The 13,738-nt window shown below is 36.1% G+C and overlaps 2 protein-coding genes across 5 annotated transcripts; both read left to right on the forward strand.

Annotated features, from left to right (window-relative positions):
• The first annotated feature begins 690 nt into the window (after positions 1-690).
• Positions 691-10,655, forward strand: LOC306848099 (differentially expressed in FDCP 6 homolog). 4 transcript variants are annotated; one of them, XM_079382451.1, is made up of 12 exons: positions 739-880; positions 1,875-1,911; positions 2,674-2,814; positions 3,178-3,357; positions 4,641-4,868; positions 5,986-6,132; positions 6,307-6,415; positions 7,009-7,307; positions 7,901-8,067; positions 8,792-8,990; positions 9,682-9,772; positions 10,177-10,655. In XM_079382451.1, exons 3-12 carry the CDS (start codon positions 2,782-2,784, stop codon positions 10,356-10,358), a joined length of 1,635 nt encoding a protein of 544 aa, XP_079238577.1. In that variant the 5' UTR covers positions 739-880; positions 1,875-1,911; positions 2,674-2,781; the 3' UTR covers positions 10,359-10,655. The 4 variants fall into 4 exon arrangements, with proteins under 4 accessions (XP_079238574.1, XP_079238575.1, XP_079238577.1 ...); XM_079382450.1 differs by having other exon boundaries at positions 746-880; positions 9,682-9,796; positions 10,177-10,631; XM_079382448.1 differs by lacking the exon at positions 1,875-1,911 and having other exon boundaries at positions 691-880; positions 9,682-9,796; positions 10,177-10,631.
• Positions 10,656-11,148: 493 nt separating this feature from the next.
• LOC306848059 (uncharacterized protein) lies at positions 11,149-12,928 on the forward strand. The gene is made up of 3 exons (XM_079382384.1): positions 11,149-11,648; positions 11,946-12,079; positions 12,714-12,928. The coding sequence occupies exons 1-3, from the start codon at positions 11,241-11,243 to the stop codon at positions 12,838-12,840; spliced, it is 669 nt and encodes a 222-aa protein (XP_079238510.1). The 5' UTR covers positions 11,149-11,240; the 3' UTR covers positions 12,841-12,928.
• Positions 12,929-13,738: the final 810 nt, after the last annotated feature.

The following is a 13,738-nucleotide window of genomic DNA, read 5'->3' on the forward strand; positions in this document are numbered from 1 at the left end:
TGTTTGTTTACTTATTTTCTTTTTTTTATTGGGTAAATATGTGGTATTGTTAAACTGTCATGAAAATGTCAAAATACAATACATTTTAATATTCCTCAAGCTTAATTTTCAAAATGTTTTTTTTTCTTCTGATTTTGGGCAGAAATATCTTGAAAATTGCTATGTATTTTATAATATGATTATTAATATGATTTAATAATAATTATTCTTTTTAAATATTTTTTTTCTTACATAGATTTTCAGACTGAGGGGAATCTTGTAAATTGCAAATGGCTTTCATTTGGGGCTTGATCTCACTCTTTCATATCTGTCTCTGTCTATCTACTATATGTGTATGTATCTTTTTTTTTTTTTAAAGAGTTAGTTACTTGTCTTCACAAAGCCAATTGGGTGCTTCCTCTTTCATATCTTATAAATAGAACCAGATACGAACTGTATATGAACTTAGAAAGGGGATTTGGCTCTTACAGACCACTTTGGTTTGTTCCAAAATGTCAAGTTTAACATGACTTCAGCAAGGGTAATAATTTCTGTGTGAGAAAACACTTCATTGATCTCAAAAAGTACTTTTATGTACCCATTTTTTGCTTTGATGCCTTCTATTTTGTGTTCAAATGGAAACGTGATGAACTTTATTCCTTTTTGATTGAGGTTTGGCCCAGCAGGGGGTGTGATTTGCCTGTTGGAGGATGCACACTTTTGCTGTGGGTGGCCTTGAACTACAGAGCGAGAGAAAGAGAAGGCAGTGAAAAAAGGAAAAACGGAGAGTAAAATTGCTGCAGTCATGGACTTGCGCTCAGAACTGCTCAAGTCCATTTGGTACGCTTTCACCGCTCTAGATGTGGAGAAGAGTGGAAAGGTGTCCAAGTCTCAACTCAAGGTGAGCTGCAAATCCATTAATGCACTATGATAAAACTTTCGGATGTTGGAGGCTGAAAATTGGGGTCCTGAATGGCTCTAAGAGCTCAAGGACTTAAAATGCTTAAATATATTCCTTGATCTGAAGGACAGAACGAAGGATCAGTAATCAACTCATGCAAAAGTTTTTTTTCTTTTTTTTTCTTTCCTATGTTATGCTTAAAAGATGCCATGCACTTGCTTTAACTGCTTGCGATGTGTTTCCTGTGTGTCATTATGCCACATGGTCTATAGTGAACTTACTGAATATCTGGGTCACAGGTTTTTGCCCATTTACAAGACTGGAGAGACCTGTTCATTCAAAGAGCCACATTGTTTTAATGGGAATTCTTATTTTCTTTTTATCCTCTCTCTCTTTCATTTTTTTCTGCCTTTATAAAGCCTATGTCTGATCTTATATCATATACACGAAACTGCAGTCCCATGATTAGGTTTTGTCCAGTCCATATCTCAAGCTGACCGGCTGTTACAGAGCCTCTCTGACTCTTGGGCACTTTGGGTCTGAAGCTGTAAATGGTCTCAAACTGTTCAACTTTGAATCTTGAGCTTTGAGAACGGTGGTCACCGGATGTGTGTAGTGAGATCACACTCTTTGTACTTTGTAACATCATGGTTCACATCTACTCATCTCTAGTCCACAGCGTCAGCTCGGTTGTTTTCAAAGAATCATTTAGAGAAGTTCCCAAGTAAAGTTAGAGAAGTAATGCAATGTAGCCCTGCTGATGAGAGTCTATCAGCAAATTATGTGTTTCAAAATCTTGCCTGGTGTTATTTTAAATATTTTTTAAGTAATAAGACTTTTGATCCCATGATTGTGGATTAAATCAAACCTCTGTGTGAGCAGAGAATGCTAAAATGAGTGTATATAAATAAAGCAGACCTCTACCTGTGGTCTGCTTCCTTTCGTGGTTGTAATGATGCATGAAATATTTATGCTTCTGAAAATCTCATTTCAGGCCTATTCTAAAGTGCAAAATGGTGTAAAACTTAAAGGTACAGTTCACACAAAAATGAAAATTTGTGGAAATTTTACAGATTTGGAGAAATGTAGCATTACATCACTTGCTCAACAATGGATTCTCTGCAGTGAATGGGTGCCGTCAGAATAAGAGTTCAAACAGCTGATTAAAAAAATCACAATAATCCACATGACTCCAGTCCATCAGTTAACATCTTTTGAATTGAAAAGCTGTGTGTTTGTATGACAGAAATTCATTAGTAAACTATTGCTTTATCCATAATATTGTTTTCTGCAGTGAAAAAAGTTGTCTTGTTTCAATCAAGAGATAAATATGCGCCTGATATAAGCACGGTTTACTAGCAAAGCCAGACCAAAACAATTTTAAACACATTTTGGTGGATTTTCTTATCAGGAAAGAAGTAATAGACTTTATCCCTGGAGGAGTTATCATGAATTATGGACTTGTATTTTGGCAAGTTTAAAGTTAAAATGTCTTAATGATGAATTTGTTTCTTAAAAATACGCAGCTTGTCACAAGACATTAATTGATGGATTGGACTCGTGGATTGTTGTGATGTTTTTATCAATTGTTTGAACTCTCATTCTGACGGCACCCATTCACTACAGAGGATCCACTGGTGAGCAGTTTTTGGGGTAAATTATTCCTTGATGGAATAGTAACAGAATGAATAAATTCCTTTGATAAAAGTATCAATAAATTCTCATGTAATACTTTGTGTATATTTGAGTTTTGGCATATGATGTTGTTTAAGATCTGTGCTATTGCTCTGCAGGTCTTGTCTCATAATCTTTACACGGTCCTGTGTATCCCACACGACCCAGCGGCTCTCGAGGAACACTTCAGAGATGATGACGACGGTCCAGTGTCCAGTCAGGGATACATGCCCTACCTCAACAAATACATCCTGGAGAAGGTACACAGTCCCTCTTATTCTCTTGCAGTATGTATTGTGTTTGGAGACACAGGCTTTATATATCATCCTGTGTAAGACCATGTGGTTTTTGTGCATGTAAGGCTATGGCTTAAGCCTAGTCCTAGATTAAAATGGAAGTCTGAACTGTTTCAGCTGAAAGAAACTTGCACCGACTGATCTTAAAATATATCAGTGCCTTTGTTTTGTCTCAAGATGCACACCAGTAATGTTTTTTCCTATGGACTATGGACTAATCCTGGGTCTGTGAAACCGGGCCAAACATTACATGCTCTAACATTTATCATGAACATTCTTGCATTTCTTCCTTAGTCAGTTTCAGAGTGTTTGTCTCCTCTGTGTTAGGTGGTGGAAGGCACGTTTGTCAAAGAAAATGTGGATGAGCTCTGCTGGACTCTTACGGCCAAGAAGAACTATCGGCCAGAGGGAAAGTGCGTTTTACCTGGAAAAGATGCCTTCCGGCTCTGGTGTCTGTTCATATTTCTCTCGGAGGACAGATATCCTCTGGTCATCATCCCTGATGAGGTGAGATTCACGCATTGTGTGTCATTTAGATCAATTTTTAGACATCTTAAGCCCATCAGTACACAGTTTTGCTACTAGAGGTTTCATTATTCTGAAAGTGTTAAATAGTGGCTACAAATATTATTTCACACTTATGCCACACTTAAAAATGTATACATTTTATTTGATAAAATGTAAAAAACCAAGTGCAATCTGTCTTAAAGATAAAAAAAAGTTAGCCATGTTTCAAATGATAAACAACATATTGTTCAAAGTGAAGACAAAAATATTTAGACTTCTGGTTATCATCTTGGCAGATGTTATTGTATCTCGTTATGATGAACTTCACATGTAGTTATCCTGAAGAAAACTGACATCACACATCGACTAAAATGATACCAGATAGTTAAAAGTTTAAAATTCTGCAGAAATGAAATATTCACACATTAAGTGTGACTCTCAAATATGTCTACGAATACTTTATATTACTCCTGTTAAAACTAGAATATGTTTTATACCTTTATCTCTCTCCTGACTCTTTTAATACTGAGAACTTAAGTGTAAATCATATTATACACTGTATACCTGCTACTAACCACAGGAGCACCATTGGCTATATGCGTTTTGCTTATTTCTGTTTTTCCTCTTCAACTGAAACTGTTTACCATCAAAAGCCCTGCAGGGTTTTCAATTTCAGATATAATCATAGGGCCAAATCCACTAGTAGCCTATGTCATGTTCATCAGTACCCTGTCTGCTTTTCATTGTGAACGGCACAACGCAGTTGTTTGTTTTCTTTAAATAGCTTTTGTCAGGAAATAAGGGCGATGTAGATGTTAGAGCTGATTTGGCTAAGATACTACAGTCAAGCCTTTACAAACTGTTTGCAATATTATAAACTTTTATATATCATTTTTGGCAACTGCATTTACATGGTTAAAACAATGTCATTTTTTTCTCTTTCTGTCTTTTATGTCTTTGCTGAATTTGTCTGTTTTCCCAACGCCGTTGTGGAGTTTCTTGTCTTGCAGCTTGGTTGATTTCCTGTGCCCTGTTTTGCAACTGTTGGTAAAATGTAACTTGTGACAGTTTCACAGAAGAGGAGAAAGAAAGAATGTAGAACAAACACAAATTTTGGTGTTTCATTTTTCATAAAACAATTATAGTAGTTGCCGTATTAAAATAAACAAGTGCTGTTTGAACAGTGTTTTGAAGCTGCTTGGTAAATGCATCGCAGCAGCATCAGATAGCTGCTCTTATCTTCACACAATCTCATGTGTAAATATTATTGCTTTTTTTCACAGGTTGAATATTTACTGAAGAAGTTATGCATGGCTATGAGCGTTGAGCTGAACTGTGTTGAACTGGAAGACTTCATTTCCCAAGATTCTGTTCAGCAGAACGGCTTCACTGTATGGGCCTTTCTGGAGATGATGAATTCTGGGAAACTCACGAGGGGCATTGCCAAAGAAACCATCAGTATGGCAGTAGAGGAGGTGTACCGGGAAATAGTGGGTGACGTGTTGAAAGAGGTATTTATGTTAGTATTTCTTTAATAATCATGTCAGTTATGTTGTAATGTCATTCTCAGGAAACTGGGCCATGACACAATCATTTTGATTTTGTTTATGGTTGAGTCTTAAACCATTACCCTAAGCAGTGTTGCCAAGTCCACGGTTTTCCATCATACTGTGGCTACTTTTGTACTGTTGTTGTGGGTTGTTCTTTTAGTTCTTTTAGATTAGGAACCCCCTGCAAGGTGGGTTTTACTCCCCAGAAACTGATTGGGTTAGTTTTAGCTGTGACTGGCCTAGTTTTGAGTACCAATTGGGCTGGTTTGTTTTGCAGACCTGGCAACCCTGACCCCAAGCCTGTATGTGTAGTTACAGCTTTGCAAAATACAAAAAAAATGTATCATTACCAACCTATTATTTCAAGTTTTATATATATCACTGTTCAAATGTTTGGAGTCTACATTTTTTTTTTTTTACGTTTAAAAAAAAATATATATTTTTTTTTTGCTCACCAAAATACAGTTAAAATATTATTATTAATATTGTGAAATATTATTACAATTTAAAATTACATTTTTTATTATAAAATATTTTAAAGTGAAAATTATTCCTGTAGTGACAGAGGTGAATTTTTAGTGTGTTCAGTGTCTTCAATGTCACATGGTTCTTCAGCAATCATACTAATATGCTGATTTTCTGCTCAAGAAACTTTTCTTTTTATTATTAATGTTGAAGAGTTAAAAAATAACAACAATTATTTGAAATTGTTTTGTAACAATGTTATGATTATAATTAAAATTATCATAATTTTTGACCATTCAATGAAAAACAACATTTAATATGAAAATAATATATATAAAAAATAAAGGTTGGCGTTACACACTAAACAAAGGTAAATCTATTAAATAATGTGATTTAAGTTTTAGTATCCTTTTAAAATATCAGTAGTATGTCACTGAGACACCCTAAACACACACATGGCATGAGAAAGATCCTGTTAAACACGACAACATTCTAATGTGACACGTGTACATTGAAATACCACCAACTTTCAGCAAATAGTCTTTGTGCAATTATGTGTCTGTGGGTATATTTGATTTATTTATTTAAAAAAATCCTTGCTTCTTGACACCAGGGATATCTGTGGAAGAAAGGTCAGTTGAGGAGAAACTGGATTGAGCGTTGGTTCACCCTGAGACCCAGCACTTTAGTTTACTTCTCTAGCGAGGACCGCAAAGACCGCAAAGGCAACATTCAGCTAGATGGAAACTGCTGTGTAGAGGTAAGGGGTACAAGTGTCTGTGGTTTGCATGTGTTGTTATTAGAAGTAAAGCTGGTATAATTCTATTGTGGTGTATTATCAGTACCAACTCATGAATGCATGAGACACAGGAACTTGTCAGCATTTTCAGAGACATGAGACATATGTGAAATGATTCTCTGCTCTGTATATAAGGTTCTTCCTGACAGAGATGGGAAGAGGTGCATGTTCTGTCTGAAGACGCTCACCAAGACCTATGAACTCAGTGCATCTGACACCAAACAGAGGCAGGAGTGGACTACAGGTCTGGATGCATTATGATTTGGCTTTTTGATCATTTGTCAGGTGTTCTGTTTGTAAATTGTAGGGAGAGTTTGAAGATGTTTATTTCCCTGTGTAGTTTCCCTTTCTTCAAGAGACACCTTGTTCATCAGGACAAGTTTCTTTACATTTACAATTGGCCATTGTTGTTGTGTAACCTTTAAACATATATAAAAAAATAATAATAATGCATCACTGTCACTGTGGTTTGGAGACGCCTTTGTTAGTGGAAAACTGTGACATTTCGAAGGTTGACTTTTTACTCACTGGATGTTTTGTGAAACTTTCTAAAATGAAACCGCACAGGGAAACTTTTGAACTTACCTAGGTAACTTTCACCTGGTGCATAATTAAACAGGTGAAAAAAATCCCATAAGTTTAAGCCTCAATTATCATAGAGTATTGAAGATTGGCTTTTTTTATAGACTTGGGCCTGAAAGCAATTACCTAAAAACCACCCACAACACTAGAGCAACTTCATAGCAAAATTCTAAAAACATGTTAGAATACCTTGACACCAATCAATTTTTTTCCAAAAAAATGTAGCATTTATTGCATTCCTTTTTTTTCCACCAGCTATCCAAACAGCCATCCGGCTGCATGTGGAGGGTAAAACTTCTCTTCATAAGGACCTAAAGTTGAAACGGCGTGAGCAGCGGGAACAGAGAGAGAAGAGGCAGGAGGCGAAGGAGCAGGAGCTGCAGCGCTTACGGGCCCTGCAGGAGGAACGCGAGCGGAAGATGGCAGAGCTGGAGCTGCTAAAGGAGGCACAGAGGCAGGCGCAGGCGCTGCTGGAGCAGGACGAACTCCACAGACGACAGCAACACGAACAACTCCAGCAGGCCCTGGAGATCCAGCTCAAACAGGCTGAAGAGGTCATCTATCTGTCTGTCTGTCTGTCAATTTATGGTTTATCTAGCTATCTGTCTGTCTATCTATCAATTTATGGTTTGTCCATCTATCCATCTATCCATCTATCTATCTATCTATGGTTTGGTCTGTCTATCTATCTATCACTATATTATCTATCTATCTATCTATGGTTTGGTCTGTCTGTCTATCTATCACTATATTATCTATCTATCTATCTATGGTTTGGTCTGTCTATCTATCTATCACTATATTATCTATCTATCTATCTATGGTTTGGTCTGTCTATCTATCTATCACTATATTATCTATCTATCTATTTATGGTTTGTTCTGTCTGTCTGTCTCTGTTTCAAAATGTTACCTTTTTCAGACCTTTTAAAATAAGGTTTTGTCATTTAATCATTCAAAAGTAAAAAAAAAAAAACCATTTGCTTCCGTGCATTTAAATACAAATTGCAATTTTGCATCCTGTTTGCTACCTCAATTTGAATTCAGTTTAAATGCTGTAACTAAACTGGAATTTAAAAGCATTTTGAATTAATTTCTGATAAATGGATAAAGAAAGGTCAATGTGACGTGTGTTTGGTTGTGTGCAGGCGCGGGCGAGCATGCAGGCTGAGATGGCACTAAAGGAGGCTGAGGCTGAGAGACAGAGAACACGAATCAAAGAACTAGAGGCCATGCAGCAGCGGCTAGAGGAGGCGTTACAACAGGAAATCAAAGCCAGGCAGGACGAAGAGGCCTTCCGCTATGCACAGGCTCGGTGAGCAGCAGCACACAAACACTGTTGAGCAACGCACATCTGCAGACTGTTTGGTGCCCTCTTTGAATTTTCTATTAAATGTACAGGGTTGTGTCTCACAAAACAAGGTGCTAAAACACTAGTACTATTCAGGGGGGAAATATAATGTTTTAAAAGCTATCCCATGTAAAATTGCATGAGGTTATGCAGGAATTAATGAAGAGGAAGTTACCAGAGGAAGTAATGGACAAAAGAGGCTTTTTTAACAAACCTATTTGTCCAGAGAAATTAATATATACATAATAATGATATATAATATATACAAATAAAACCTGTTTCTAGGTCAGTAAATACAATATGATTCTACTACTGTTACAAATCTATTCATTCTACAATACATGCATGAAATATGTCATTGTAAGCAAAAACACTTTAAATATTAATATACAGCTGAGTGCACATTTAATCTGAGACCACACTGAATATAAAGTGTTTTTAGACAAAGAAATTACATGACAAATGTAAAATTAATGATAAAATATTTAAGATTCTGCAGTGTCTAGGTCACTAATGAAATTAAAAAGCAAATTTGTGCCACACCAGATGTTCTTCCATCTAGTGAAGCACTTAATTTTCACTAACATTTTTCTCAAATTATTATGCTAATAAAACATGCCTAATTTGAACACACAATTGCTATTTTAACCTGCATTGTGCTTGATCGCTCACTGCCTCATTGTTACAGGCTACTGGCTGAGGAAGAGGAGAAGATGAAGGCCCTTATGTCTCTCCGTGAGGAGCAGGAGGAATATATCCAGCGTGCCCAGCGGGAGAAACAAGAGCTCAAACAGGAAATGGAAAGTAAGTCTCGATCTCTGGAGGAGGCACAGAACCAGCTGGAGGAGGTCAGAGCCAATCGCCACCGAGTGGACCAGGATGTGGTGGTGAGTTTTGCAACAGTGTTTTGATCTAAACAAGGGCAGAGAGATTAGCTCAGATTTAGTTTGGTTGTATGGATTTTGGTTTTGTTGTTGTTTTTAATGCAGGACCTACATTACCATTCATGCAAGACCCACACTTCCATTTTAAAGTGCTTGTTTATGTATTTATTGAACAAATTAATACTTTTATTCAGCAAAGATGCATTAAATTGATCAAAAGTGACAGTAAAGATATTAACATTTTTTAAAATCTAATAGAAAAAATAATTTTATTAATCAAAAAATGTATCACGGTTTCCACAAAATATTGAGCAGCACAATTGTTTGTGACATTATCAAGGAATGTTTATTGAGTACCAAATCAGCATATTAGAATGATTTCTGAAGGATCATGTGACACTGAAGACTGTAGTAATTACAGGAATAAATGACATTTTACTATATATTTATTTATTTTTTACTTTTTTTTTTTTTTTTTTATAATATCACAATATTACTGTTGTTGTTTTTTTTTTTTATCAAATAACTGCAGCCTTGGTGTGCATAAGAGATTTGTTTCAAAAACATTAAGCAATCTTACCAAACCCAAAACGTCTGAACAGCAGTGTATTTTTGCAATACCTTCATTTGTAATATTTTCAGTTAATGTACTGATGCTAACATTAGCTAAATCTGTATGGTTTTATTCTGACAGGCTGCTCAAAGGAAGCTTCGTCAGGCCAGCACCAATGTTAAACACTGGAATGTTCAGATGAACAGATTAATGCATCCTATTGGACCAGGAGGTACGCACATTACCTTAGGTTTAGGTTAGTTTCAAGACACAAAACACAATCTAATTCACACTGTTTACCTTTAACAGGACTATAACCTCATCGTCTCTTATGCTTCATGGTTTGAATTTGGCTGATATTGAGAAGATTCGTCTAAAACGTTATATATGTAATCAAGATCTTTGGTTTACCTTGACATTTGAGCATATGTTGAGTAGGAGGTTAATGCAAAGACTGTGAGTGGCATGCAATCTAGGTCTGTTTTCACTGCGATTTCAGAGAAAAAAAATGCACATAACCTCTTTCCCTTAAGACAACTCCTTTAAGATAATTCGCCCTTGTTTTTCTGATTTCACAATAAATACACTCCCTCTAACTTCTCTATATTTTTTGCTTGTGTTTGTGTCGTCATCTAGAAAAACGGTCCTCAGGAGGCGGATCTTTTTCCAGCTTTCGCATCCCTTCGCAGAAGGATCCAGGACTACGTTTGAGGCAGAAATCGGATGAGCAGGATGAGGAAAGCAAAGAAAACGTGGAAAGCAGAGGGTGTGAATCTGACAAGCGTTTGTCTACAAATGGAGATATGGAAATACCTTAACCTCAGAAGAAAAACAAATCTCTCTTCCTCAATGTTAAGACTGATTTGAATGAAGGAAAGTTAGTTTTGCTAGATGCCAAGACCTCATGCCGTTAAAAAAGGATACTTTTTTAATATTGTCTGTTTGTTAATAGCTTGTTATTAAATAGTAATATTTTGTACACTTCACACTGTTTGAAAAGTATTGTACTGTAGTTGTTAAATATCTGATTGACTCCTAAGTTACTCAAAACCTTACTAAATGTACACTGAATAAATATTAGGCATTTTTTCAAGATGTCTTAGTGTGGTGAATTCAAAAAGGATCTGATGGTCTACTCTTTAGTACCAGAATGTGTTCATGCATATCTTTAAATGAGAGACAAAGAGATTCGCAAAAGTTCATGCGTGTAAACTGGATTTCTTTGCGAGGGAGGAACATGTTGAAGAGCTGAAGCATCTGTGGTTTTGACAACTTCCTGCTTCTGCAGTCAGATAACAAACCCATGAAGACAACTGAATGGCACACACATGTACCTTAGCGATAACTTCATGCTTAAAATCATAAGTGTATCAGCCATTCCCCACCTACACGTTTAAAAGCATTTTTAATGCAAATTTAGAACCTATTAGAGTGCTTATGCACACAGGAAATTTGACTTTTTTTTTTACAGAAACGTCTGGTACTCACAGAATATCAATGTACATAAAGCAGAACAGAAGTACAGAAGAATAGCTTATACAGAATAATATGAGAAGTGTTTGTAGAGAGAGCTGGTATACTGTGTAGAGGTGTATTTGGTATATACAAATATATATATTGCACAGGAAGTCTGTAATGCACGATGTGGGAATAGTTTAGAAAAGAATAGTTTACTGCCAAGCCATTGTTATTTTTTCAACATGATTCTACAGATTCAGTTCAGATTTGTAAACAGAAGCACCTGCTGTTTGGTCATGGTTCCTACAACTCACCGCTTTTTGCGTTATAATACATCCGTGACACCGGGTGGCGGTAAGGATCGCAGAAAACTCACAGAACCTCATTTTAACCCGGAAAAAATAACCTGCAACAGTAGCTGTCTCGAAACAGCTTCAGAGTACAGGGAATCGGGGAAAATGGCTTCACGCCTGAGCCGGATCTGGCCCACCCTGTCCCGGGTTCGTTTGAGCTCGGCGCTCGGGAGCCGCTGTGTGTCGCAGACGCCGAAGTCCAGCGCGTCTGGAGCGGCGGTGGCGTCTGATCTGCAGCCCGTGTCTCCCGCTGCTCAGGACAGTCATGGACACGCAGAGGTCAGCCCGTTTGAGAAGGTAAGAGGACCATAAACGCATGTGTATGATGCACGGAAAGTAATTAGCAGTGGGTTAACTGACACGCAGGGATTGAATACTTTTAGGCTGCCCAATAAAATCTCAGTCTGAAGTTTGACGTGCTTTGACAGGTACATGTTTACATGCACTGTATGATCCAACTCCAATTTGTATTTATTATGTGCATGTTATGTTCTATTCTGCTATGTTTCTATTCTGTTGCTGCAGTGATATTTGTGTTTAAAAAAAACTTTTTTTAAGTTCATAAATGGCAAATGTTCATCTTTGTCTTTTTAGAATCCAGATTTCCATGGCTTCCATCATCATGACTCTTTTGTGGATGAATGGAACATGAGGTTGGCATTTTTCTTTGGCATTTCTGTGGCCATTGTTGTTGGAGGGACTTTTATCCACTATTTACCAGATCATGGGTAAGTGCATGAATGAAAGGACTGTAAATTTTGCACAGATTATAGTGATTGACCAATCAGAATCTAATATCCTTAATACATTTGTGTCATGAGTGAACCATGAAATTTATAACTCAATTGTGAAGCTCCTACTTTTCACTACTATGCAATTATATTTTGCACATTACTTCAACTAAAAAGTTTTAGAATGTATTATTTTTTACTGTAGATATTTGGGAAGAGATTTATGATATCTATATTGATTATCCAGTCTGTTTGAAGAAGAGCTTGATAATATTCTTGATGACTTTGTGCTCTAATTGTTCAAAAAACTAGGCATAAGATGAAGTCCCCAAAAAACATGTGTAAAGGTTTATTTTATTTAGATTTTTCCAATTTTGAAGCTCGGGGAAAAAAGCATTTAGCTATTAAATAGTGCAACACAGAGGGTGAATTTGCTGCTTACTCTATATTTCATTGTAATTTAAAGCTATTTCTATCTTGACCTACTTTAATTGGCTATTTAATTGTTTGCTTAGATGCATTGGTCTCTAAGTGTGCATTTTCCGTTGTTTTAGTTAATCTGAAGGAATAATGGCTTTTTCTTTAATCTAATGTCCATAATCTCCGTCTCTATCTGTTTTTTCTCCTCCAGTATGAGGCAGTGGGCTCGCCGGGAAGCTGAACGGTTGATCAAACAGAGGGAAGCTGAGGGTCTTCCCTTCATGACTGAAAATTATTACGATCCCAGCACGATTGTTCTGCCCTCTGGAGAGGAGTAGACAACATTTTGTCAATAATTATCCTGTTCATTTGTGTTTCGTTGTACATTTGTCTCCCTTCAGCTATAATGTAATAAAAAAATGTTATAATATATAGTGGTTTGTTGTAATTTCAACTAATACTTGAAAAAGCATGAACCTGTAGAATTAGCATTTTTTTGCAAACGTATGGGTGTATGCATGCTGTTTTATGTAATCTCTCTTATTTTAATGATTGCACTGTTAACAGCATGTAAGACTAAGGATTACAGACAGGGCCAAAGTATTTCTATGCTGTACAACAACTGAAAGTAGCTGGTTTGTGGTGCAATATAATGTTGGGCATATAACCTAAAATATATATTTTTTAAATGGTATGTATCCTACCTCGGCTAAAATTTTAAGAAAGTAATGTTTTAAACAGGATTGTGAAAATGCAGAATCTAAAGAGAGTAGGTGTTTCAAAATGCCATCAATGCTTCAGATCTTCATTTTCTGGACATTTCAAGAAAATAAGAAAAAGTCATTTTTTATTTTATTTAAATTGTTATATTTATCAGTATCTTTAGACTATTTTCATAAGAAACTAAAATGGTGAATGAGGTCTTAAAACAGAAACAGAACAACATGTAATGCATTGTTGTTTTTATGAAGAAGCCACGTATATCAGTCGTTCAATATTTTTTATTAAAGAAACCGAAATACGGCACATCTTCAGTGGAACATAAAAGAGCATCTACACAATTTTACACAATGTAAAAAGGTAATATATATATAATTATATATATTGAATCCCATCGATATTATCTCCAAACATTCCTTACGCTGTTTTAGGACTCTGTCATATTTTCCATTGTTATTTAAATTAAGAGATAGGAGAAGAAAGTCTATTTCAACAACAAATTCATTCATAAAATAT

Source organism: Barbus barbus (assembly GCF_936440315.1).
Source record: "Barbus barbus genome assembly, chromosome: 28".
Classification (NCBI taxonomy): domain Eukaryota; kingdom Metazoa; phylum Chordata; class Actinopteri; order Cypriniformes; family Cyprinidae; genus Barbus; species Barbus barbus.

Excerpts from the sequence above, each read along its gene's own strand:
- LOC306848099 (XM_079382448.1), top strand. The coding sequence starts at position 785 with ATGGACTTGCGCTCAGAACTGCTCAAGTCCATTTGGTACGCTTTCACC. Across the intron at positions 6,133-6,306 it reads ATGGAAACTGCTGTGTAGAG|GTTCTTCCTGACAGAGATGG; the intron begins GTAAGGGGTACA and ends TCTGTATATAAG. Across the intron at positions 9,797-10,176 it reads GCACATTACCTTAGGTTTAG|AAAAACGGTCCTCAGGAGGC; the intron begins GTTAGTTTCAAG and ends GTCGTCATCTAG.
- LOC306848059 (XM_079382384.1), top strand. The coding sequence starts at position 11,241 with ATGATTCTACAGATTCAGTTCAGATTTGTAAACAGAAGCACCTGCTGT. Across the intron at positions 11,649-11,945 it reads AGGTCAGCCCGTTTGAGAAG|AATCCAGATTTCCATGGCTT; the intron begins GTAAGAGGACCA and ends TTGTCTTTTTAG. Across the intron at positions 12,080-12,713 it reads CACTATTTACCAGATCATGG|TATGAGGCAGTGGGCTCGCC; the intron begins GTAAGTGCATGA and ends TTTCTCCTCCAG.